Source organism: Suricata suricatta, chromosome 8 (assembly GCF_006229205.1).
Source record: "Suricata suricatta isolate VVHF042 chromosome 8, meerkat_22Aug2017_6uvM2_HiC, whole genome shotgun sequence".
Lineage (NCBI taxonomy): Eukaryota > Metazoa > Chordata > Mammalia > Carnivora > Herpestidae > Suricata > Suricata suricatta.
The window spans coordinates 91,984,220-92,009,953 of NC_043707.1; the positions used below are offsets into that span (position 1 = coordinate 91,984,220).

Below are 25,734 nucleotides of genomic sequence, written 5' to 3' on the forward strand. Positions count from 1 at the left end.
GCCTCTGCCGGCTCCTCGGCGGCCCGGGCCTGGAGTTTCGCGGCGGCTTCCTGCAGGGCGGGTGGGGGAGCTCGCCGGCCGGCCGATAGGCGCTCCCCAAATTCTTTGTGTCCCCACCCCGGGGCTGCCCGGTCCGCCGCGGCGTCTAACTCCCTCTCTCTCCCCGCCCACCCCCTTTTACCCTCTGGAGGGTGCGGGGGTCCGCCCTCTTCTCCACCCCAACAAAAGGTTCCGCGCGGCGGGCTCGGGGCCGATGGGAGGCCGCCCCTTCTTCACGCCTCCCACCCTTCTGGAGAAATCTGACAGGATTCCTCTTTGCAACCGGGGGCCAATTCAAAGTGGGCTCGTGCACCCAGGATCTAAAACGTATAGGCAAAATGAAAAGTTGAGAGCTTGTGGTCTGCACCTCGGGTGTGCAGCTACCGAATCTTGGACGAATTGTAGGATGAAGCTTGATCTTAGTAGCATGTGAATTTAAATGTGCGCCTGTGTTTCTCATAGCACCAGACGAAGATGGATGATAGGCAGTGTTCTTTTTACACTGGCCTGTGACTCATTTTAGGAGTCTGGAAGTAAGGAAGTGATCGCGGTTGAGGTTTCCGAACCTTTTACCAGCCTGTGGTGGGTAGGGTGTCAGAACCAAAAATTGAAATACGGCAGGGGATATTAATATCTGTAGAATTTCACTGTGAAATATACTCAGGTGTAAGACACTGGACAGTGTTGGTCTTATTACGCTGTCCCAAGGAAAGAAAGAAACATTTGAATGCATTACTTTTTTGACAATTTTATTTCTGTGGCTCTGAATCTTTTTAGTTTGCTGATCTTAACGATTTTGGGACCGACCAAACAGGTCTTTTCTTAACTGCCTGAACTTCCATAGCGTTACTCTGTTTTGGCACGTTTTTCATTTAAAACTAACATCTTTTTGATTTAAGTTTTGTGCTTAATTATTCTTTTTCTTTTGCGCTTTAAAACATTTCATTTTAAGAGGCAAAATAGCAAGTGCTTAAGAACATGTGTTCTAGTATCAGTCTATTATGCCATGGGCTCAAATCCTGACTTTCTAACTTGGTCCTTTGATCAAATTGTTTAAGTTCTTTTAAGTCACAGTTTTGGCACCTGGAAAATGGGTATAGTAACAGTACCCAGCTCATAGCACTATGAATGTTAAGTGGCATACTTTGTGTAAAGTCTTTAGCATAGTGCATGGTCTTTAGTAACTACCATTGAACATTGAACAATAATTAGTATATCTTAGTAGTGATAGAGTTAATAGGAAATTATTACCTTTGTTCTTTTTAATTTTTTGTGTGAAGTAACTGGATCTTGTTTCTGAAGGCAAGGCCATTAAAAATGTATTGCTTGCCATGCTTAGTATTCATTTGTCTTTAGTAGAACTGAGTTTCACTGAGAATATTTATTGATCAGGAAATTGCACATTAGGGAGTTAGATATGAAATATATACAATATCTATTCTCCACTCATGAAGTTTGTGCTCAAATGAGAGGACAAAATACAAAAAAAAAGAAAAGGAAGTTTCACACACACATACCCCCAAAATTCAAATTAATGCAGCCTTCTAGAGTTGTCACATTAAGTGGGGCAGTGGAAATGAGACATGCATTAATTGGAGAGATACTTAGGAGGTGGTTGGTTATTGATCGGGTCTGGAAGGTGAGGATTACTGAGGAGTCTGGGATGACATACAAGTTTCTGACTTGGGCAACCAGGTGGAGGATGGAGGCAGTCACTGAAGTGAGGAGTACAAGAGAAAGATGGGACTTGAGGGTGGGAAAAAAGGTGGGAAGGAGATGATGATTCAGTTTTGGATATGGTGATTTTGAGGTGCTCATAGAACATTGAAAGAAATATTTATTAGGTTGTTGGTGAGGTTGACGATGCTGGAGATTGGGCTGGAGGTCTAGATTTGGGAATCTGCAGCAGATACATTGTAATCGAAGCCAGAGGCGTAGATGGGATAGTAAGGGAGCAATGTGCAGATTAATTTGGAGAGAACACTGAGCACAGAACTGTTACAGATAATGAATTATCTGCTTATTGTGACTGAAAGGTACTTTCATTCTTGTTACTAAAATGGCCAAATAATACTTCTGAATAAATTCTTGTTCTGTTGATTAGTTGCCTACTGGAGGACATATATAGCACATACTCGGGAGATAAACTGCCTGGATTTGACATCCCAGTACTGGCTTGCATTGAATAAACTTGGGCCAGTTACCTTCCTTCCACTTAAATTTCCCTATCTATAAACTGGGGATAATAGTAGGACCTACCTTATAGGGTTGTTGTAAGAATTAAATGAATCAGTACCTGTACAGTGCATAGAACAGAGCTTTCTACAGATAAGTGCCTTGCGTCAATTATTTTTATTATAATATTATAATGTGATATAGGACCTTTTCTTGGGAGTGATAAGTCTTTTTGTGATGTGCATATATGAAATTTGTTCCTCTTTGAAAAGCCTGTTGCTTATTCAAAGCCTTATTTTTCTTCTGTTTAAAGCTTTGTGATTGATCTGAAATTTTCACTTTAAAAAGAATTAATACCGACTTCTTTTCTGGTTCAGTCATTTCCTAACCTTTTGCATTTAGTGCTGTTAGTTTTTGAGGCTGTGATTTTGTGATTTCTGAAAGCTCTTTATTCTTTATCACTGATTGTGCTATTTAACTCAGCTTGTTATAGAAAAGCAGCATGTATATTTTGTTCATATCAATTATTGCCTCTTGTCTGTTCTCCCTGCTTTTGGAGGACAAGGCATAGTCATTGTTCATTACTCCCTTTATAATCACCCCCTAGCATATAATTTTATGGGACGTTGACTGTAGATTAATGATCTAGGATTTTGTTTGGATTATTTTGTTCTGTTACTTGATATTCAGCAGTAATGATGAACATTTGGATACACTTAAAGCACTTGTTTACCCAGAGAGGGGAAAGAATATGGTGAAGAACATAGCAGATCAGTCACATTGCACAGGTTCATATTCTGCATATACCACAGAGTAGCTATGTAATTCTGGGCAGTTGATCTGACCCCCTGTCTTGGTTTTCTCTTCAGTAAAATGGGGAGAAAAGCCTCCATGGGGTTATCGTGAAGATTAAATGAGTTAATACATACAAAACACTTAGAACTGTGCCTGAAACATAATAAGCATTGAAAAATGTTAGCTGCTATTATTATTCCTATATTATTAACAATTATGATTCTCATAATCTAGACGAAGAACTGAGGCCTACATAGTAGCATGAAATTATTTGCCGGAATTGGGATTCAAACCCTAGACCTCTGATTTCAGATCTTATTCTTTTTTTAAATTGTATTTTTTTCTGCAAAATGTTTTCTGTGATAGTTCCAGATTTTCTAACAGTGCTATCGTTAGCATCCCCAAATTTACCCTTACCTACTTAATCTTTCCTTTGTTAATTTGGTGTTATTTTGCTCCCTAAGAAGCAGACTTTAATGAAACGCTTTCATCAGATCTTTATTTTTGAGGAAAATCTTACAGGAATAGTATTTCCTGGATATAGGCTTATTTAAAACCTCATTTTTTTTTTTTTTTAAGTTTTGAATCTGTTCATAACTCTGGCTCTGTAGGCCCAATCTTTCAGTCTACTTTGCTCAGTTTATTCTCACAGTCCTGATCAAAGAAATTCTAGCCACATAATATCAACTACTTCAACACTACCTTTTTTATAACTTTGGACACATACATTCTCCTGGCCTTTTGTTGTACTCCTCTTACCAATTCTTAATGCTGAATGTCTAACCTCTTTCTTTGTTTTTTAAAAAAAATTTTTTAATGTTTATTTTTTGAGAGAGAGGGAGAGACAAAGCATGAGCGGGGAAGGGACCTACACAGGCTCCCGTCTCCACACTGCCAGCACAGAGCCCGACACAGGGCTGGAACCCATGAACCGTATTATGCTAAACCGACTGAGCCACCCAGGTGCCCCTCAGTGTCTAACCTCTTTCTTGCCCCTGAGCTGCAGATTAGTGTTAGAGGAAGAGCAGCACAGTGCAGAGTTGATCTTTTATTAATGAATGTCTTCTCATTTGAAATGAAATTTACTCTAAATCATTTCTCTTATTAACGTCTCTGTTTCTCTACCCCCATCTTTTGCTGGAAAGTTCAAGACCATCATAACCTCAGCATGCCACTGTTTCTGTATGTCATTTAACCATCTTTCCCATGACCCTGTAAGGTGTGCCTTTCCTAAGTTTACCTAGTGTTTTGTCCTTTGAACGCCACACCTTGCCACCTCTCTCAGAATCTTGCTCTCCTAATTTTTTCCTTCCGTTTCTAGCATCTTCAGTCTGTTTCTTTTTATGGATGTTTCCTTTAAATCATGAGACTTATTATGCCTTTCTTGTCCTAAAACAAAGAACCATTGAATCTTCTGGCATTTCTAGCTGCCAGCCAGTCATTCCTTTTTTCTAGTCACATTTCTCACATATATGTGGTACAGTCACAGCCCCCTCCTGCTTGTTCTCTTTGGTCCTTGGGCCACATGGCTGTGGTTCCATGGTACTTTTATGTGTACTGGAGTTACAGAATGATTGAGGACTAGGGACCTTTGACTTTTTTCTGCCTCACTGATTCATGAGCTCTTGTTTTTTTGATTTTGTCTTTGTAATTTTTCTTGTCCCTCATCCCCCACACTCCCCATTTCCCCCTACTTTATACTGCTTTTCAGAGGTCTTTGATGGCTGGTTGTGTCTTTTTAGCGCTAGAGTAGAACACAGAGTCTTGTGTAAACTGGACATGTCAGAAGTGTTTGAATGAATGCCGTTCTGCCACCTTCTAGCATCTTCATTACATCACTTCTTGATGACCTCAGCGGGGACAGAGCTGATCTGATCTCTTACCTGCCAGAATTCAAATGTGCTGGAAATGAGGTCTCCCTAAAATACAGCTTTTATCATGGCATTCTTTTGTTCAGTAATATATCATGGCTTCCTGCAATGTTAAACCCAGGCTCTTCCCTGCATTTTATTTAAGAGATTTTTTTAAATGTTTATTTATTTTTGGTAGAATGCGAACAGGGGAGGGGCAGAGAGAGGGAGACACAGAATCTGAAGCAGCTTCTGGGCTCTGAGCTGTCAGCACAGAGCCCCAGGTGAGACTCAAAACGCACAGACAGTGAGACCATGACCTGAGCAGAAGTCAGACACTTAACTGACTGAGACACCCAGGTACCCCTCTTGCCTACATTTTAATGTTATCTATAATCTGGTCCTCTTGTTGACTTATTCTCTAGTTTAGTTGTACCTCCCCACAAATACTTTGCTCAATTCCGTCTCTGTAACTGTTCTGTTTTTTCTTTCAGATATATCTGTTTCTGTTCTTTTCTCAATCTTACACTTTTTTGCAGACCACTCGAATCCACTATGCTTTCTTTTGGGATGACCATTTCCTTGCTTTTCTTTATTCTTTCCACCTGTGAATGCATTTCTCTCTCTCTTTTTCTTTTTCTCTCTTTCTTTCTTTCAGTTTATTTTTATTTATTTTGAGAGAGAGACAGAGAGAGAGAGCGAGAGAGAGAGAGCGAGAGAGAGAGAGAGAGAGAGAGAGAGAGAGAGAGAGCGAGTGAGCAGGGGAAGGCCAGAGAGAGAGGGAGACAAAATCCCAAGCCGCTCTGTGCCGTTACTGCAGAGCCCTGTGTGGGGCTTGAATTCATGAACCGTGAGATCATGACCTGAGCCAAAATCAAGTCAGATGCTTAATTGACTGAGCCACCCAGGTGACCTGTATAAATGCATTTCTAAGCAACATATTTACTTTTTTTGTTCTTGAATTGTATGTTGTGTTTTTTTATGAAGCTGCTTTTGATCAAATTCTGTGAGATTAATTTATAATGTTATAAACAGTTGGAGTTCATTTTTATTGCTTTATATTATTTCATTGTATAAATATACCAGAGGTTTTCATTCTAGTAGATGGGACATTTGGATTGTTTCCAGTTTGTGGCTATTAGAAACAATGTCCTGGGGCACCTGGGTGGCTCAGTCGGTTGGGCTTCTGACGTCTGTCTCAGGTCATGATCTCATAGTTCACGAGTTCCAGCCCTGTGCGCATTATGCTTTGTGCTGACAGCTCAGAGCCTGGAGCCTGCTTGGGATTCTGTGTCTCCCTCTCTCTATCCCTCCCTTGCTCATGCTCTGTCTCTCTATCAGAAGTAAATAAAACATTAAAAAACAACAACGTTTCTATGAACATTCCTGTACATGTATTTCGGTATGCATGTTTGTGAGTTTCTCTAGGGTATATATATTCAGGTATAGGATTGCTGGTCCTTAGGTATTTTTTATTGCTTGTCTTAGTAGTTTTATTTATCATTAAGTTTATCAGGTAATGCCAAACTGTTTTCAAAGATAGCTAAAGAAATACACACTCCCACAACAGTGTTGTTTTACATAGTTGCCATCACTTGGTACTGCCAACTTTTTCATTTTTAGCAATCAAGTGGATGCATGGATGATGCTATCTTACTTTAAAAGTTTTAATTTGTATTTACTTGATTACTAATGAGATTGAACTCTGTTTTGTATCTGTATTGACTATTTGAATTTACTCTTTTATAGATTGCCTATTTAAATCTTTTGCCAATCTCTCCCTTCATTTTTTACCTTTGTATTTTTTTTCTTATTGATATTTGTGAGTACTTTATACATATGCAGTGTATTAATCCATTTATTGATGATATGTTTTGCAAATATCTTTTCCCACCCAGTGGTTTTTAAAAATTCTTATGGAGGGGCACCTTAGTGGCTCAGTGAGTTGAGCATCTGCCTCTTGGTTTCGGCTCAGGTCATGATCCCAGAGTCATGGGATTGAGCCCCACATTGGACTCTGGGTTGAATGTGGAGCCTGCTTAAGAGTTTCTCTCTGCGGGTGCCTGGGTGGCTCAGTTGGTTGAGCCTCTGACTTTGGTTCTGGGTTCATGAATTCAGGCCCCACATCGGGCTCACTGCTATTAGTGTAGAGCCCGCTTCAGAGCCTCTGTCTCCCCTCTTTCTCTGCCCCATCCCCACTTGTGTGCTCTCTCTCTCAACAATAAACGAAAACACACCCACAAAAAAAGTGTCTCTCTCTCCGTCTGCCTTTCTCCCTCGCTCTGTCTCATGCACACTCTCTCTCTCAAGAAATTGTATTTATGGAATCTTTTGAAAACTAAGTTCTCAGTTTTAATATACTTGATCAGTTTTTCTCTCTTTCTCTTTTCTAATTGTTAATGCTTTGGAGGTCTTATTTAAGAAATATTTTATTACCCTGTGGGGGCGCCTGGGTGGCTCAGTCAGTTAAGTGTCTGACTCTGGGTTTCTGCTCAGGTCATGATCTCATGGTTGTGGGATGGAGCCCTGGGTTGGGCTCTGTGCTAACATCACAAAGCCTGCTTAGGATTCTCTCCCTCTCTCTTTTTGCCCCTCCCCTGCTTCCTCAGTCTCTTTCTTTTTCTCAAGATAAATAAATAAACTTAAAAAAAAAAAAGAAATATTGTATTACCTTGTGGTCATTATGATATTCATCTATATTATCATAAGCCTAGTTGGTGCCTTTATATTTAGGTTTATATTCCACCTGGACTTGATATGTTTGTAAAAAGTTTAATTTTTTTCCCCAATAGATTATCCTTTCTCTATTGACCTGCACTGCCACTTCTATAATAGATTGTGTCATTATTTGTGGGTCTTTGTCTGGGTTCTCTATTTTGTTTCATTGGTCTGGTTATACACATTTTCACCAATTATAAAAATCTTAATTATAATAAGTCTTGGAATTTGGTAGAATAACTCCCCTCACCTTTTTTCCCCCCAAATTTTTCTTTTAATGTTTTTATTTTTGAGAGACAGAGAGAGACAGAGCAGGAGCGCAGCAGGGTTGGAGAGAGGAGACACAGAATCTGAAGCAGGCTTCAGACTCTGAGCTGTCAGGACAGAGCCTGATGCGGGGCTTGAACTTAAGAACCATGAAATCATGACCTGAGCTGAAGTCGGATGTTCAACCGGTGCCCCCCAGGATTCCTCCACCTTTTAAAAAAGTGTCTTGCCTTCTCATAGTTTTTTGATTTTCCTTGTGTATTTTAGAATCCATCAAAAAGCAAACAAAAAATCCCCAAGTCCTGTTAGAATTTGATTGAGGTTACAATGAATCTGTACATCAATTTGACAGAGAAATGAAGTCCTTATAATACTGAGTTTTCAATCCTTGATTATGGTGTATCTCTTCATTTATTTAGGTCTTCCTTATATCATATAACAAAATTTTATAATTTTCTCTGTAAGGTTTTTGCCTGTTCTTTGTTAGATTTGTTTCTAGGTATATGACCATTTTGTATCTAGCAATATACCTTGTTAAACTCATGTCAGTTCTAAAAATGAATCTGTGAATTTTGTATTTTCTTTAAAGACAGCCATACCATCTGAAAATTATGAATTTTTGTTTTTTCCTTTCCAAACCTTATAGCTGATTTACTTTTTTGTCTTGCTCCATAGATAGTTATCTTGCATTACTATGTAGATTATTATCATTTCTACTTAACACTGTATTAATACTGAGCATCCTCATTTTGTTTATGATCCAGAGGGAAAGCTTTCTATGTTTCATTTGATAGTAAGCCTAATAATGGTTGCTGTAGGTTTTTTTTGTAGATACTCTTTTAATCTGAGTTCCCTACAAAACAGAGACCCATACAAGGATTAAGAGTTGAGGATTTATCTAGGAGGCATAATCCCAGGGATCATGAGAAAAGGGAGGTGAGGCAGAGATGGGAAACAATGTAAAGTTATACCTTATCTCATTGGCTACTGCTTCACAAAGAACAGGGGAGACATTGTTTGGCATATGCGCTTGCTTGGTCACACAGGGTATCTTTGAACAGAGGAACAGTTTCTCGCATCAGTAGATGGGAGTCTGGAAGAAGTTTATCTCCTTTCTTTTGCATCCTGTTTTTCGTTAGTCCATTCAATCTCCACAGAGAGTGAACTCCCCTTCACTTCTGGGTTGCATCATTTAGACTCCTTTGGCAACCAGTATAGATGTGTCACTAAGTTTTCAGTGGCTTTTTATGGAGGAGACTTTTTGGTTGCATCTGACAGATTTGGTTGCATTGGACAGAAACTCCAGTCAGATTAATGTGCATATAACTGAGTATATCAGGTCCAGGGATACAGATGATATCAGCAGCTTCTCATCTTCTGTCTTTGATAGATTTTCCACTGAATGGTTACAATGATTGTTGACAACCCTAGGCTTGAATCCTACTATTTAGTTTTGGCAGAAAACATTCAGGCACTCAATTATTGGTCTGCTTTGTATCACATGTCCTTCCTTGAACCGATTACTATGTTTAGGGTTATAGGGGACGCTGGCCATTCCTGGGCCACATGTTCACCTCGTGATGGTTGTCAGCCCCGCCCAATCTTAAATAAGGAGTTCCTTACCAAAAAGAAGGGGTTCCTAACCAAAAGAAGGAGGAGGGTAAGAGTGCTGGTCACACCAAGACAACTGATATTCTTTAAAAGTGGTCATCATAACTTGTTTAGCATCACTAAAATTATTTAAACATACAGCAATATAGTCAGTTGTACCACCTGCTAAAATTTAAATGTAACTGGTGAATACAAAAATCTAAAGAAAAGCAGTGTAACCTGATGCAGCTGTGGATCCCTGTTCCTTAAAACTATAAGTTTAGCTCTGACTTTAATGCCAATCCCTAGCCCTCACAAGGAGGTCTGTGTGGAGTTTATGTTTTGGACTTCCTGTGCCTCTTTCTGCATCTGCACTCCTGCATCATCATGAGGTGTTTCTCATTTGTCCTCTGTCACCAAAAAACTGTACTCATATCAGCCATTTAGTCATTTGCATAAACTTTGCTGAAGGTACAGGGCTTGTGGGAAGGAGCCAATGGGTGCAAGACTTTCTTAGAGACTCTACTCTGCCTCTCCTTTTTCTTCCTTTCATCATTCTTTCCCTGACTGGGAAGCAGTTTCTTCCTCTTACTGTCACAGAGCAATGCCAGTCATTCCTAGGCTCTTTTATTTTTTCAAGTTTATTTATTTATTTTGAAAGAGAGAGAACATAAGTGGGAAAGGGGTAGAGAGAGGGAGAGAGAATTCCAGGCAGGCTCTTCACTGTCAGTGCAGAGCCTGATGTGGGGCTGGAACTCATGAACCGTGAGATGGGACCTGAGCTGAAGTCGGCTGCTCAACTGACTGGGCCACCGGGGTGCCCCAGCTCTTTTTTTTTTCTTTCTTCTTTCTTTTAAAAAAAATATTTATATTTAAGAGAGAGAGAGAGAGAGAGAGAGAGAGAGAGAGACAGCACAAGCAATGGTGGGGCAGAGAGAGAGGGAGACACAGAATCTGAAGCAGGCTTCAGGCTCTGAGCTGTCAGCATAGAGCCTGATGTGGGGTTTGAACTCATGGACCATGAGATCGTGACCTGAGCTGAAGTCGGTCAGCTTAATTGACTGAGCCACCCAGGTGCCCCTCTTTTTTTTTTTTTCCCCTTAAAGACAATTTTAGTGAGGTATACTTTACATACCATAAATTAATTCATTTTAAGTGTACCATTCAGTGATTTTTAGTAATTTATAGAGTTATCAGAAACCATCACCCACAATCCACTTTTAGAGCATTCCCACCACCCCTCAAAATCCGTTGTGTCTGCTCCCATCCTAAGTCCCATGTAACTACTAATACACGTTTTGCCTGCCTTTCACTCTAGATTTGCCTTTCCTGAACAAATGTAATAGCCCTTTGTGCCTGGTTTCCTTCACTTAGCAGAATATTTTCATGATTCATCTGTATCATAGCATGTATGAGTACTTCATTTCTTTTTATATAGTTGAATAATATTCCATTGTATGTCTGTTGTACATTTTGCTTACCTGTTCATCTGCCTTTTGGTGATTGTGAATAGTGCTCATGTGAACATTCATGTGCAAGGTTCTTTTGACCACCTATTGTCTGTTCTTGTGAGTCTGTTCCTAGGAATGGAATTGTTGGGTCATCTGCTGTTTCATGTTTAATTTTTAAGGACTGCCAAACTCTTCCAACAGCAACTACACCATTTTACATTGTCATCAGCAATGTATGAGGGTTCAGATTTTTCCACATCTTGGCTAACACTTTTTTTTTTTTTTTTGTTTTTTGTGGTTTTTTTTTGGTTTTTGATTATAGACATTCTCATGAGTGTGAAGTGGCATTTCATTGTTGTTTTGATTTGCATTTCCCTAATGATTTGTGAGGTTTTCTTGTGCTTATTGGCCATCAACAGATCTTCTTTGGTGAGACATCTATTTCTGTCTTTTCCTCATTTTTAAGTTGGTTATTTTTCTTGTTTTTGAATTGTAGGAGTTTTTTTTATATGTTCAGAATACAAGTCTTTTATTAGATACATGATTCACAAGTATTTTCTCCCTGTCTGCTTAGTTTATTTTCTAAATGGTGAATTTTGAAGCACAGAGATATTAAATTTTGATGAAGTCTAATGCATCAAATTTTTTCTTATTTTAAATCGATTTTGGTGTCATTCTCGAAGACTGCTTAATTCAAGATTTCCTTGTCTCCTTTCTTCTACAATTTTTTATAGTTTTAGCTCTTACTTTAGGCTTATCCATTTGCATTAATTTTTGTGCATGGTATGAGATGAGGGTCTAAATTCATCTTTTACATGTGAATTAATGTTCTTTTGCAACACTTTATGGTGCAAAGACTATTTTTGTCTCATTGAATTGCCTTGGTACCTTTTTAAAAAATCAATTGACCATAAATGTGGTTATTTCTTGACATTTAATTCTGTTTCATGATCTGTATGTCTGTTCTAAGACCAGCACCACAGTGTTCTGAATAGTATTACTTTATAGTAAATTTTGAAGTTCAGAAGTGTGAGTTCTCCAACTTTTTACTTCTTTTCCAAAATTGTTTTACTCATTCTGGAGTTTTTGCCTTTCCATAGACATTTCAGAATCAACATCAGTATAAAGTTTGTCAATTCCTGCAAAAATCCTTTTGGGATTTTGATAGGGAGTATTATGCTGAAACTGTAGCTTAGTTTGGGGAGAATTGCCATTTGAACCATACTGAGTCTTCAGATCCACAAACACAGACTGTGTCTTCATTTATTTAGATATTATTTGATTTTTTTCAGTATGTACGTCTTGTCCTTCTTTTGCTAAATCTAAGTATTGTTTCTGATGTTACCATGATGGAATTGAAAACTTATTTTTGGTTTGTTCATTGTAGTGTATCGAGATAACAGTTGATCTTTGAATTTTTAAAAAATGTTTATTTATTTTTGAGACAGAGCACGAGTGGGGGAGGAGCAAAGAGAGAGGGAGACACAAAATCCAAAGTAGTCTCCAGGCTCCGAGCTGTCAGCACAGAGCCCAGTGCAGGACTTGAACCCACAAACCATGAGATCATGACCTGAACCAGAGTTGGAAGCTTAACTGACTGAGCTCCCCAGGTGCCCCTGATTTTTGAATCTTGAACTTGCATCCTCTGACTTTGCTAAACTTGTTTATTCTAGTAGTTTTTGTTTGTTCGTTTGTTTAATTTAGGGAGGGAGGGAGGGAGAGAGAGAGAGAGAGAGAGAGAGAGAGAGAACATGAGTGGAGTAGGGACAGAGAGAGAGGGAGAGAGAATTTCAAGCAGGCGCCTCACTGTCAGTGTGGAGTCCAGTGTGGGCTCAGACCCACAAACCATGAGATCATGACCTGAGCTGAGATCAAGGGCCTGATGTCCAACTAACTGAACCACTCAGGTGCTCCATTTCTAGTAGGTTTTTTTTTTGGGGAGTTCCTTAGATTTTTTTTTCCATCCGCATATAGGATTTTGTTGGCTGTGAGTAAAGAGTTTTATTTCTTCCTTTTCAATCTGAATGCCCTTGATTTGTTTCAATCTCTTTCCTTCCTTCTCCTGCTGCACTGGCTAGAACCTCTAGTACAGTGTTGAATAGTGAGTACAGATACCCTTGCTTTCTCCCCAGTCTAAGGAGAAAAGCAGTCAGACCTTCACCATTAAGTATGATGCTATTTGTAGGCAGATGCTGTAGAACAGGGAAGGAGAAGACAAAGACTTGAGAGGTATTTAGGAACATGAACAGGACTTAGCAACTAATTGTATACAGGATATAGTTTATATGTTTGCGGGAAAGTCTGGTTTTATTTTTATGAAGTGAGGTGGAAGTGAAGATACATTTATCTCCTTTTGGGAAGATTAACTTTTTACAGTTCGGGTTTTCTCCCCCCCTCAGTTTTCTTTTTAGTTGCCAATTTCAGATCAGTGTTAATTTTTCCAAATGGTAAATTTTTAAATTGTTTCTGTAGTTATAAGCTGATCTGTTCCATGAGGTAGGCAATGATGTTATCACCATGTTTTAGTTGAGAAAACTGAGATATGGTAGAATATTCCAGATCAGAGCGATGGAGACATCCATGTCCCTTTCAAACAGTGCTTTCTAAATCTTTGCTTACGTGTTATTCCAAAATTGTGTCAAATGGGATACATGAGTCATCGACATCCTTTTTTTCCTTCTCCTCCCCCAAAGAGGAACTGTGTCTTACATGTTAAGTGTATTATATAGAAAGATTGTTTCTGTTCTTTGGTTTCAACAAATCAACCTCTGTTTTTGTTTTCTTAGACTTTTAGCAGTTACTGGTCCCTCTGAAACCTAAATTGCTAAAGAATTCAGGGGTGCCTGGGTGGTTCACTTGGTTAAGTCTGGCTTCGGCTCAGGTCATGATCTCATGGTTTGTGGGTTCGAGCCCCATGTCAGGCTCTGTGCTGACAGCTAGCTCAGAGCCTGGAGCTTGCTTTGGATTCTGTGTCTCCCTCTCCTTCTGACCCTCCCCTGGTCATGCTGTCTCTCTCTGTCTCTCAAAAATAAATAAAAAACATTAAAAAAAATTAGAAAAAAATTCAACAGGTTAACTGACAAGTGACAGGGCCTCAGATGGGAGTTTAATTTAGCCATCCATGAAAGATAGGAAACAGATCATAACAGTGCTGATGGTTGTAATTACAGTGTTCCTATTAATATGTTAGTGTTGGGGTGCCTGGGTGGCTCAGTTGGTTAAAGGTCCAACTTTGGCTCAAGTCATGATCTCATGGTTTGTGGGTTCGAGCCCTGCGTTAGGCTCTGTACTGACAGCTCAGAGCCTGGAGCCTGCTTTGGATTCTCTGTCTCCCTCTCTCTCTGCCCTTCCCTAACTCATGCTCTGTTTCTCTCTGTCTTGGTAATAAATAAACAGAAAAAAAAATGTTAGTGTATACATACACTAGACATTTTGACTGCGTATCTTTAGCTGACCTCATAGGCTAGGTTTTTAAGAATAGAGAACGTATTAATATGAACTGTAGCTAGAATCATTTACCTTTGGAAACTGCTTCCAAGGAAATAAGCCTTAGGAGCTTTATGGATCTGAAATCAAATCCTGCCTCTCTGCCTTTAATAAGCTTGGGAAAGTTACTTTATTTTTGAAGTTTGTCTAAAAATACCTATTTTTTTCTGACTATAAAATAATATATGGTGCTGCAGAAAATTTGGAAATACAAAAGGTCCAAAGGAGAAAATAAGGATCATTCATAATTTTAGATTTAGATGAAAATCTCTCATGCAGCTTGAATTGCAGTGAAAATCTTTGCAAAAACTACAAATAGCTTAAATGTTTACCAGTAGAAACTGCTGGTTAACTATGTTCTGGTTTACACATATCCTACCCTCTGTAGCAGATAAAAACTGGGAGAGCAGTGTTTAAGAGTTGGGCTCCATGTTCAGATCTTGGTTTTATTCTTTATTAATTATGTGACCTTAACCTCTTGATGCTTAAGTATCCTAACATAATGCCTACTTCATAGAGTTGTTCTGAGAGCCCAATGAGGGACTCAAACTCATGCACCTTGAAATTATGACCTGAGCCAAGATCAAGAGTCAGATGATTAACTGACTGAGCCATCCAGGCACCCAGACACATCTTTTTCTTGAAGGATACCTGATAAAATATTCAGTGGTTGCATTTGGGGAACAGGACTGCAGATTGGAGATGATAGAGATGTACCTTTTGTTTTTACCTCTTTGTGAAGTTTGAATTTTTTAATGCCAGGTACATACTCCTTTTGTTAACTTTTTAAAAAGATGTTTTTCTGGGGTGCCTCGCTGGCTCAGTAAAGCATGCGACTCTTCATCTCAGAGTCATGAGTTCAAGCCCCACTTCGGGTGTGGAACCTACTTCGAAAGATGTCTTCTTTTATAGAATTGTTTCTTTGTTTTGTTTTTCTCCATGTTGAAAAATCTTATTTTCTCTGCTTCTCATAGTAACTTTATTTACATAATTATGAGGTTTGAACATAGTTCTGGAACCAACCCTTTGCAGATATGCTAAAGACATATTAGAGACTACTTTGAGATACGTGAAAATATCATATCTCTTATTTAAAAAGAAGAGTTTCATATAGGATAGAACATTGTGTTTCCATGTTTCACTTAACAAATGGGACAATAATGATATTAGCAAGGCTCTTAAAGAAAAGGTTACACATTCAGAATTCTTCTATGGATTCAGATTCCAACCCCCCACCCTTCCCAGCAAGCGTTTACCTATTTGACAGTAATACATGGAAAGGCCTAATTTCTTGTCCTTTCCCAATCAATTACAAACCAACCATACTTAGAAATTAGTTTTCTCTAAAAGATATTTGGAAGGCTCATAAACTGAGTAGTCTCAAAATTCATTCTTACTCCTTATCTCCTTTTCTCTGTTTGATTTTTTTCTTAATGTTTATTTATTCTTTAGAGATAGAGACAATGTGAACAGGGGAGGGACAGAGAGAGAGGGAGACCCAGAATTCGACGCAGGTTCCAGGTTCTGAGCTGTCACCACAGAGCCTGACACGGGGCTTGAACCTATGAACCGCGAGATCATGACCTGAGTCGAAGGTGGTCGACTGAGGCACCCAGGCGCCCCTCCATTTGCACTCTTAGACCCATGTCTCTATTTCTGTCTTTCTCTCTCCATCATCTCAAATATTGGGGTTGTAAAGATTAATAGGCTATAGTGTCTGTCCTCAAGAAGCTCACATCTGTCATTCCATTCTAGCATTCTTTTTTTTTTTTTAATGTTTTATTTATTTTTGGTACAGAGAGAGACAGAGCATGAGAGGGGGAGGGGCAGAGAGAGAAGGAGACACAGAACCAGGAGCAGGCTCCAGGCTCTGAGCTGTCAGCACAGAGCCTGACGCGGGGCTCGAACCCACAAATGTGAGATCTGACCTGAGCCGAAGTCGGAGGCCCAACCGACTGAGCCACCCAGGCGCCCGTCCATTCTAGCATTCTTACCGAACTAATTTCTGTGGGGAAAGAACATGAAAATTTCTATTACCATTTTTTTCACTTCAGCTTGAACATTTATTAAGTACTTAGGAGATGCCAGGCACTCTGCTAGAGGGTGCAAAGGTAAATGAAGTCCCACCTTTTATTGCTTGGTTTCTTGCAAGGAGGTAGGTAAATAGATTTCAGAACAACTTGATAGATGCTGTATCTACCATATTGTTTGGTTATCACAAGGAGATAGTTTTTGATAGAAAAGTGCCACCAGACAGAATGAAAGAATATACATTTTCTTTAAAGGCAGAAATTAACCAGCTTTGAGACATTTGTGCAGAATAAGAGCCAGTATAGCATACTCCAATTAGAAGTAAAGTTCCTTGCCTTCCCTAATTCCTCAAGGAATTGCAAAGGTGCCTCTGAAAAGAGTAAGAATGTGCCAAACCTGAGAAGCCAAGTTCTCAAATCCTTCTCTGTACTTTTTTTTCTTCAACCATACTTTTATATTGGAGGGTTGCATTAGTATTCCAGGAGAACCTGCTTTGCAATTTATGTGCTTCTATCAAAGAGAATGTTTACAAACATTGGGCTTTCCTACTGCTAAAATCAAACTCTGTCAGCAAGACCAGGTTCTTAGTCCATGGTGAAAAGCAGCGTGGCTAGTTGGCTGCCTGTCTGAATTAGCCTCCTGGAAACTCTATTTTCTTGAATGTATATGGATGAACACAGAGTACTTGAAAAGCACAGAGGAGGAGTATCTGATCTGAGTGGGACAGAACAGAAGTAATCAGGCAGGGCTTTATGGAGGACATGATATGCTTCTTGAAGAGTATTTGCCCCATCTGTATTCCACGGTTTGTTAGTTTTGTCTATTAAGGTAGATGAATAATAACTGAAGAGTTTAAAGCTAAATTGCTGACATCATTTGCATCTTTGAAATATAGGGATGTTTCCTGCATTACTGTAATGCTGTTTTCACATATTAAAAAACAATAATTCCTAATTGTGTAATCCCTTGTACATGTTCAAATTTCTCATTATCCCCAGCAATGTGTTTTATAGCTAGTTTGTTCAAATCAGGATCCAGTTAGGAACCATTTATTACATTTAATTTTATCTCTAAGTCTTTTGTTCTTCTTTTAAATAGACTTTACTTTTTTCATATGAAGTCTTTTTTATGCTAAAAGTTAGCCTGTCTTTACTCATCATGCTGGTTTGTTGAAGAGACTTGCAGTACAGAATGACCTGCCCCCTGGCTTTTGTCTGATTGCTTCCTTTGGCACTAGTTTGTTAGTGTTCTCTGTGTTTCCTGTAAACTGGATGTTAGATGCATAGGTTTGATTTAAGTCAAGTTAAACATTTTTTGGCACAGAGAAGTAGGTAACACAGTGTTGCATTTCTATAATCTATTGTTTTCTTTACTTTTTTTTCCTAGTAAATTGTTGGTTTATTCAGTGTGACTGCTACTCCTAGAAAAGCCTTGGGGCGCCTGGGTGGCTCAGTCGGTTAAGCGTCTGACTTCAGCTCAGGTCATGATCTCACATGGTTGGTGGGTTCGAGCCCCACGTTTGGCTCTGTGCTAACAGCTTGCTCAGAGCCTGGAGCCTGCTTCAGATTCTCTGTCTCCTTCTCTCTCTGACCCTCCCTGCTCATGCTCTGTCTCACTCTATCTCTCAAAAAATAAATAAACGTAAAAAAAGCGCCTTTATTTGCAGGAGGTTGGCAGTGGCATTGGATGGTAATGAATATTAAAAAAAATTACAAATAGAAAAATATCACCATGCATTATATCTGAGGTATATAGACACAAAATGTTTTGTGTTACTTGATATGTGTATATATGTACACACACACCATACACGTTTGTATCTACGTGCACAGAGACACATACAGACATAATAGATTGCATATATACTGGATTGTGATGTAAGCCTTATTTTGTACTCTGGGTCCCATTCAGAAAAGTTTGACAATTATTAGAGGAACTGACTCATTGTTTGTGAGCTATGCTGTATCTCTGCACCTCTGTACCTTCAGACAGGGTAAATTCCCGTCCATTACTCTTCCACGTGTTGGGGAAACGGTGCATGATAGCACACACAAATGAACCAACAGTCATCATCAAACCAAACTACGCATTGTATCTTGTTTAAGGTTCTTAAACATACTCCTTTGAGTTTCCTAATTCATCTCAGGAAGGATTCAGTACACTCCATCTTTATGTTGCTACTTGCAAACACTTTTGCTTTGCTAGTTCTTATAGAGATCTTCATACACTTGTGAAAAGAGGTCCTCTTCAGATTTTATTCTGCCTAGGTAAACCATTCCCACCTGATGTTTCCATTTCTTGTCTGTGCTTTAGATAGATGGGTTACATGTGTCCATTCAAGTGCCCTGGAGCATTTGGAGGTTCATAGACCTTTGTACTCCTCCTCCTCTTACGTTCCTCTCATGGACTGGTCAGAAAGTAACTTCTGTTCCATAGAGTGTCAAGGGGCTTATAATGAAAGAGAAGAAAGGCTTCGATGATTAATATGGGAAATTCCTTAGCATTTCCACAGTCTGTTGATACCAGTGAGTGTCTTGTGCTTTTCATCCAGTAGGAAATGGCGGACATCATTTTTTCCATGTTAAGTGCTTCAAGCATGTCATACTGCAGAAATCTGTTTCTCTTTGTCTCTATCTCAGACTGTGGCATAAAGAAATCATCCTGAGATAATGTTACTGCAGTTTGGGAGGTGTTTCTTAGCCAGTGTTATCTTCCCGCCATTTGTCACACCACTGATTCCAATGACAACTGTTTTCACAATAACCCTTGAAAATCATATTTTCCTAAAGTTTCCAGGTGCTAGTTTGAGTCCTCCCAGGCCAAGCGGCAGAAATGCTGGCCAAGTGCATGTCTGTTACCCACCACACCCCCCAAAGATCGCTGTGAGGACTATGGCCCTTCTCTCCACACCTGTACTGAGTCAGAGGTGGCCCAGATCTAATCTATTGTTTTATTTATTTTTTATATTTGCTCTTCGTTATCTTTAATGCCAACTATACACAATGGTAGAACTATGAATCAACCCATCAATCACTGGTCTTGGGTTTTGTTAGTCACAGCACTGGAGTATCTATCAGCTGCTCTTTTCCATTTTCTTCTGGGGGGTTTTAGCTAGCCCTTTTTTTTTCCTTGTCTCTGATGTAGTCTCTTACCTGGTATATTGCCTGGCATATCCTTCTACCCTTCTCTTCTTCTCTGACTTCTGTGTTATATACAAGCAGTGCCAGTTCCAAGAGATTTTATTTTATTTGACATAGTACATTGCAGCTATTTTTTGTGACTTTATAGGAGAAGCTCAACAAAACTCTTCTATTTTTGTCTAAACTCTCCTTACTCCTCTTTTTTGTTAAATTGTATTTATTTGATTTTAGTTTTATGTTATTTTTTAAGTAAGCTCTACGTGGGACTTGAACTTAGAACCCTGAGATCAAGAGAGGTAAATTCTACCAGGCTTCCCTCTCCTTATTCAGCTTTACTAAGGTTTTACTTCTGGTCCAATGAAGAATGACTAGAGATGAGAGAGGCCCAGATTGGTCATTCTGGAAATCATAGTTGGATGGGGCATTTGAAAGTGGGAGGAGATTAGAAGAAAGATTAAATGCAACATAATTTCCTTCAGGATGTGAGTCCTTTGCTGGTTATTTCCAATATCCTATGGTGAATGATCTCTGTGAGTGCTTTCTCTTGTGAAAATTGTAATGCATGTTGACATAATGAGGGAGCTTGTGGAAATGGAGAGAGTTGATACGGAGGCAAATTGGTCAGGTATTCGATCATGTTCTTTTGGGTAGGGAAAAAGGTATTCTCTCATAATTTAGGAGCATGAGTACCTATGGAATTTTTGATTTATTTTTTCCACTTTGCAGTTAATATTAATAACTTATGAGAAGTAAAAAGACTTCCCTGTATTTTCCTGCTTAAAGCTATTACTGGGATTAGGAAAAATAATTATTGGAAAAAGCAATCTACAGTAGTCTCCCATTATCCACAGTTTTACTTTCTGCTATCAACCTCAGTCAGAGAGCAGATGATCCTTTCTCTGGCTATCCGACCTCTCTCATTTCAGCAGTAGCCAAATGCCATGCTGTAGTGCCTACAGCTTTGGCCTCACTTCATCTCCTTATGTAGGCATTTATCATTTCACATCATCACACGAAAGGGTCAACACAGTACAGTAAGATACTTTGAGAATACATTTACATAACTTTTATTACAGTATATTATTATCGTTGCTCTATTTTATTATTGTTGTTAATCTCTTTGCCTCACTTAAAAAAATTATTTAAATTCAAGTTAGTTAACATACAGGTAGTATTGGTTTCAGGAGTAGAACCCGTGATTCATCACTTACATATAACACCCAGTGCTCATCCCAACAAGTGCCCTCCTTAATGCTCCTCATTTGTAAATTAAACTTTGTCATAGGTAAGTATGTATAGGAAAAAACATATAGATAGCGTTCAGTATAATCAGAGTTTCAGGTGTCCACTGGGGATCTTGGAACTATTCCCTATGGGTAAGCAAGGACTCCTGTATAATAAAGGACTTTAACTGATATCAGGAACTATATTTATTCAACATATTTTTTGTCTTGAATACTTTGGGGCTTAGGATGGTTAAGAGATTTTACTTTTTATTTGGGAAAATTTTCTCACTATGATTCCATGAAATCTTTTCTTGCAGAGGGCCTCAGTATAAATAATCCCTTGTTTGGGTAATATTGTTATTGCTTTTATAGTCCATTTTAGTAATGGCTTTTATTTTCAAATTACTACTAATTTTCTTTTTGGGGGAAATTTTGTCATAAAAATAAGACAAATATTTGTAGCATGGGGATTATCTTTTGTTGTATGTGTCTTTTTTTTTTAATGTTTTATTTATTTTTGATACTGAGAGAGACAGAGCATAAGAGGGGAAGGGGCAGAGAGAGAAGGAGACACAGAACTGGAAGCAGGCTCCAGGCTCTGAGCTGGCTGTCAGCACAGAGCCCGATGTGGGGCTCGAACCCACGAATGTGAGATCTGACCTGAGCCGAAGTCGGAGGCTCAACCGACTGAGCCACCCAGGCGCCCCATGTTGTGTGTCTCTTAATAAAGAAAAGATCATCTCTTTTTGATGTAACCATATTAAAGTTTTACTACTTAACATCTTCTGAAAACAGGATATGTCTTTCACTTAATTGATGATGGTATGATGGTTAATTGGTAATGTTTTTCTTTCTTAGCTATACGTGAAGTAATAGCAGGTCTTAACAATTAGTGACATCTTACGTTTGATGAAATTCAGATTACTCATGGTTTAGCCCCAGAAATAGTAGGTAGTGCTAAGATTGGTAGACTGAGTTGAACAGCACTGAGGAAGAGAGACACAAAATATTTGTTCTATGTCGCTCTATGAAAAAACTTTTTCGTCTTCTCATCTAAATTTTAACAAAAGAATCGGGATTTTTAAGGCATTTAAACACAATGGTGAGCATTCACAATATATAGGCTTCATTAAAAGGACTAAGGGGAATCCTAAACTGAAATGCACTTCCTTGGTCTTCTCACATCTGGTGGAAAGTACAGAGAATTCCCGTCTATATTTCCCCAGCAAGTTTCCCTTATTTTTAACATCCTGAGTTAGTGTGGTACATTTGTTTTAACTGATGAGACAATATGGATACATTATTATTAACTACAGTCCATAGATTACATTGAATTTGCTCTTTGTGTTATACATTCTGTGGGTTTTAACAGATGTATAAGGAATCTATCTACCACTATAGAATCATACAGAATAGTTACACTGCCCTAAAAATTCCCTATGCACTATTTATTTAACCCTTCCTTTTCCTCTCCCCTTCAGCTTGGGCAAGCCCTATGTTTTTTTTTTAATGTCTCCATAGTTTTGACATCTCCAGAACGTCACATAGTTGAAGTCCTACAGTAAGTAGGCTTTTCAGACTGGATTCTTTGACTTGCAGTATTCTTTTAAGGTTCTTCCATGTCTTTTGTGGCTTGATGTCATATTTCTTCTTACCGCTGAATAATATTGGATTGTATGGATGTCCCAGACTTTGTATATCCATTTATCTATTGAAGGATAAACTTCCATGTTCCAGCAGTTACGAATAACGAATTCGTCTTTTATAAAACACAAAAATGGTCTAAAGTACCTCACATCACCCATTTAAAAAAGCTGAGCTAATTCAGTATCTTGAGATTTAATGAATAACTTTTTCACCTTCGTATGAAAAGTTTCTAATTAAGTAGCAGGCTCAAAAGAGTGCTTGATAAATATGTGGAATGGTTGAATATGAAAAAAGGAAAGGGGAATGGAAGGTAAAAGAGGGGAAAAGAATATGTCATAAATTTGGATAATTTTTTAAAAATGAGATTTTGTAGAAATTCAGCTGGATATTTGAATGGAGACCAAGTTACAAAGGGCTCTGAATTCAGGCTCTAGCGTGAGAGCACTGCAGGATACAGTATCTTCAAGCTGGCCCAGAAACCAGGTCATTAGACCTATTTCAACTGATTTGCAGTAAAATGATAGGAGAAAGTAGAGTTTAGTTTTTGGAAAAAACTATAAAGAACCCAGAAGGCCAGTTTTAAAATATGGAAGTGGCCAGTTGGTGATGGTAGTATAGAAGTTAGATACTGACTACAGAAAGCTAATTGCACAAAATCTATAGCGAGTGGTGTTTATTTTATGTTCTTGTGTTATAATTTCTTTTGGGGGGGTTATCGTTTCTATTTAATACAAATGTTACTAATATAAGGAAGTTACTTAGTTATTGGATTTGGGACTCACTGAATAATTTTGCGTTATAGTTTTAGGAAATATAAGGAAAATGGAGACTAATGAAGTATAAAGTCATTTGAATTTTTAAAATATTTTTGTTTTAGAAATGCTATTTGAGTAAATTTGAAATACTAGTGGGCCCTAAGGTCACTAACCAGCTTGAAATTGTGGAACTTTTAAACTCTCTAATTCTAATTCAAAGAAAGGTTTAATCTAGTGTATTATGGTAGGTAATTCTTTTGTGACTTACTTCATTTGTCAAAATGTTCAGTAATATTGTATATGTCATGGGGCTAACCAGTCACCTGTTTTGAGTGCTGCATGCTAAATATTTTAGGGAAAACAGTGGTGAATTAAACTCTTTTTATGTAAAGTGTATATAAAATGTGGAAAAATAACTAGGAAGGAGGAAAATGCATTAGATTATAAATACAAGTTTTAATGAAGAGTGGAATTATTTTTGTTTGGGGTGAGCTAAGAAATTTGTATACAGTTCTTGTCATTTCAGTTTTACCCTTAAAACTAGTTAAGAATTGAATTGTGGCTACAGGAGAGAAACAACATTGGGAAAACAGTTTATGTTCACTGACACGATTTTGGGAAAGGGCATGAAAGCCTGGAACCAGGTGATTAGGGTCAGATCATGGAAGGCCAGTAGTGCCAGAGGATTAAGGTAATTTTTTATTACTTAAGTAAAAATAGGGAATAGTTTTCTGGGGCGTGAATGAAGAGCTGGTAATATTAGATAGGAAAGAAGAGTTTTTTCTTCCTCATTCTTTGTTTATAAAATATTTTAGAATTTTATATCTTTAAGATATGCACATTTTAATGTATATACCTTATTATAGCTTCTTGCTCTGTTGTAAGCCAAAATATGTTCCCTGAAATGCCATATACAAAAAAAAGCCTTCTGTGAGTTGGCTTTCACTTTTGTGTCCTACACCAGCGTAAAGATGTTCTGCTGTAATTATAGGCAATATTTACTGAAATATCCTACAAATTTATGGCCCTATTGATACTCTGAGATTTTGTTGGGTGTTACATGGATATTTGGTATACTTAGTTTCTTGCCATGTTAAACTAGGTTGTTTTTTTTCTTTTTACTTTTTTATATGTTTATTATTTTTGAGAGAGAGGAAGGGGGAGGGGCAGAGGGAGAGGGAAACACAGATTCTGAAGCAGGCTCCAGGCTCTGAGCTGTCAGCACAGAGCCCTACGTGGGGCTCGAACTCATGAACTGCATGATCATGATCTGAGCCAAAGTCAGAACATTCAACTGACTGAGCCACCCAGGCACCCCAGTTATTTTCTTTTTAAGAGTCTCATGCTCTACTGACTGAGCTAGCCGGGCCGTTATTTTCTTTTGAAAATAATATGTTTGTTTTCTTTGCTGTAGAACTGTGGCTGCTGAAGTCAGGAAGCAGATCTCTGGACAATACAGTGGTTCTCCCCAACTGCTCAAAAACCTCAACATTGTTGGCAATATATCCCATCATACCGCAGTAAGTAGTATATTTAAAATACGGATGTTACTGGTGTGTTACTGACGGGGCCATGACAAAATGGTGGAAAGACAAGAGCCAGTGGATTGTGTTCCATCAGTAGTCTCAGAAACTTATTTGTTGTGGGGCGCCTGGGTGGCTCAGTCGGTTAAGCGTCCGGCTTCGGCTCAGGTCATGATCTCACGGTTTGTGGGTTCGAGCCCTGCGTCAGGGTCTGTGCTGACAGCTAGCTCAGAGCCTGGAGCCTGCTTCAGATTGTGTCTCCCTCTCTCTCTGACCCTCCCCTGCTCGCACTCTGTCTCTCAAAAATAAATTAAAAAAAAAATTCAAAAACGAAACTTATTTGTTGCTACCCCTGTCTTTCCTGAAATTTGAGTTGGGGAGAGTGTTAGGAGGTGTAATACAGGTGTTGATTTCCTAGTCATATCTGAAGCTTTACATTCCGGATTTATCAACTCTGGAATTTTATAGTTAAGACTTCCCAGATCCAAGTTGATTCATTACAGGAACATTTAGGAATCTGTTCTAGAAATAGTTACCGAAGGCAATATTAGATAAATATGTGGATTTGTAGTATTGTGTGTCCCCTTTGATAGAAGGTATTATGCAGATTGAATCATTGCCTTAACCAGGTGCTCTGTCAGAGACATAAACATGTTTTCTTTTTTTTTAAAATATGTTTTATTTATTTATTTTGAAAATGAGGTGGGGAGAGGGGCAGAGAGAGAGGGCAAAAGAGAATCCTAAGCAGTCTCCATGCTGTCAGCACAGAGCCTGATGGGCTCCATCTCACAAACTGAGATCATGACCTGAGCGAAAATCAATCGTTGGATGCTTAACCCACTGAACGACCAAGTGTTATGCTTTCTTATTAAGGAAACTGGCATGAGCATAATCAATTTTGATTAAAAAATTGATAAAAACTCAGAGGCTTAACTGACTGAGCCACTATTAACACTTCATCTAGATCCTGAAGGATATCAAATATTGAAAAGAAAGATGATATGCCAGAATATAACAGTTTGATTGCCTTGTAATGACGTG

At 38.6% G+C, this 25,734-nt stretch overlaps 1 protein-coding gene and 1 pseudogene across 2 annotated transcripts in view; one reads left to right on the forward strand and one right to left on the reverse strand.

Annotated features, from left to right (window-relative positions):
- LOC115299413 overlaps positions 1-21,667 on the reverse strand; it is a 21,816-nt pseudogene extending 149 nt beyond the window's left edge.
- Positions 1-25,734, forward strand: part of DOCK7 (dedicator of cytokinesis 7) — a 217,066-nt gene that overhangs the window by 307 nt on the left and 191,025 nt on the right. For both annotated transcript variants that reach the window (XM_029950088.1, XM_029950089.1), the window contains exon 2: positions 24,585-24,690. In XM_029950088.1, coding sequence (XP_029805948.1) covers positions 24,585-24,690 — 106 coding nt within the window. The remainder of the gene's footprint in view (positions 1-24,584; positions 24,691-25,734) is intronic.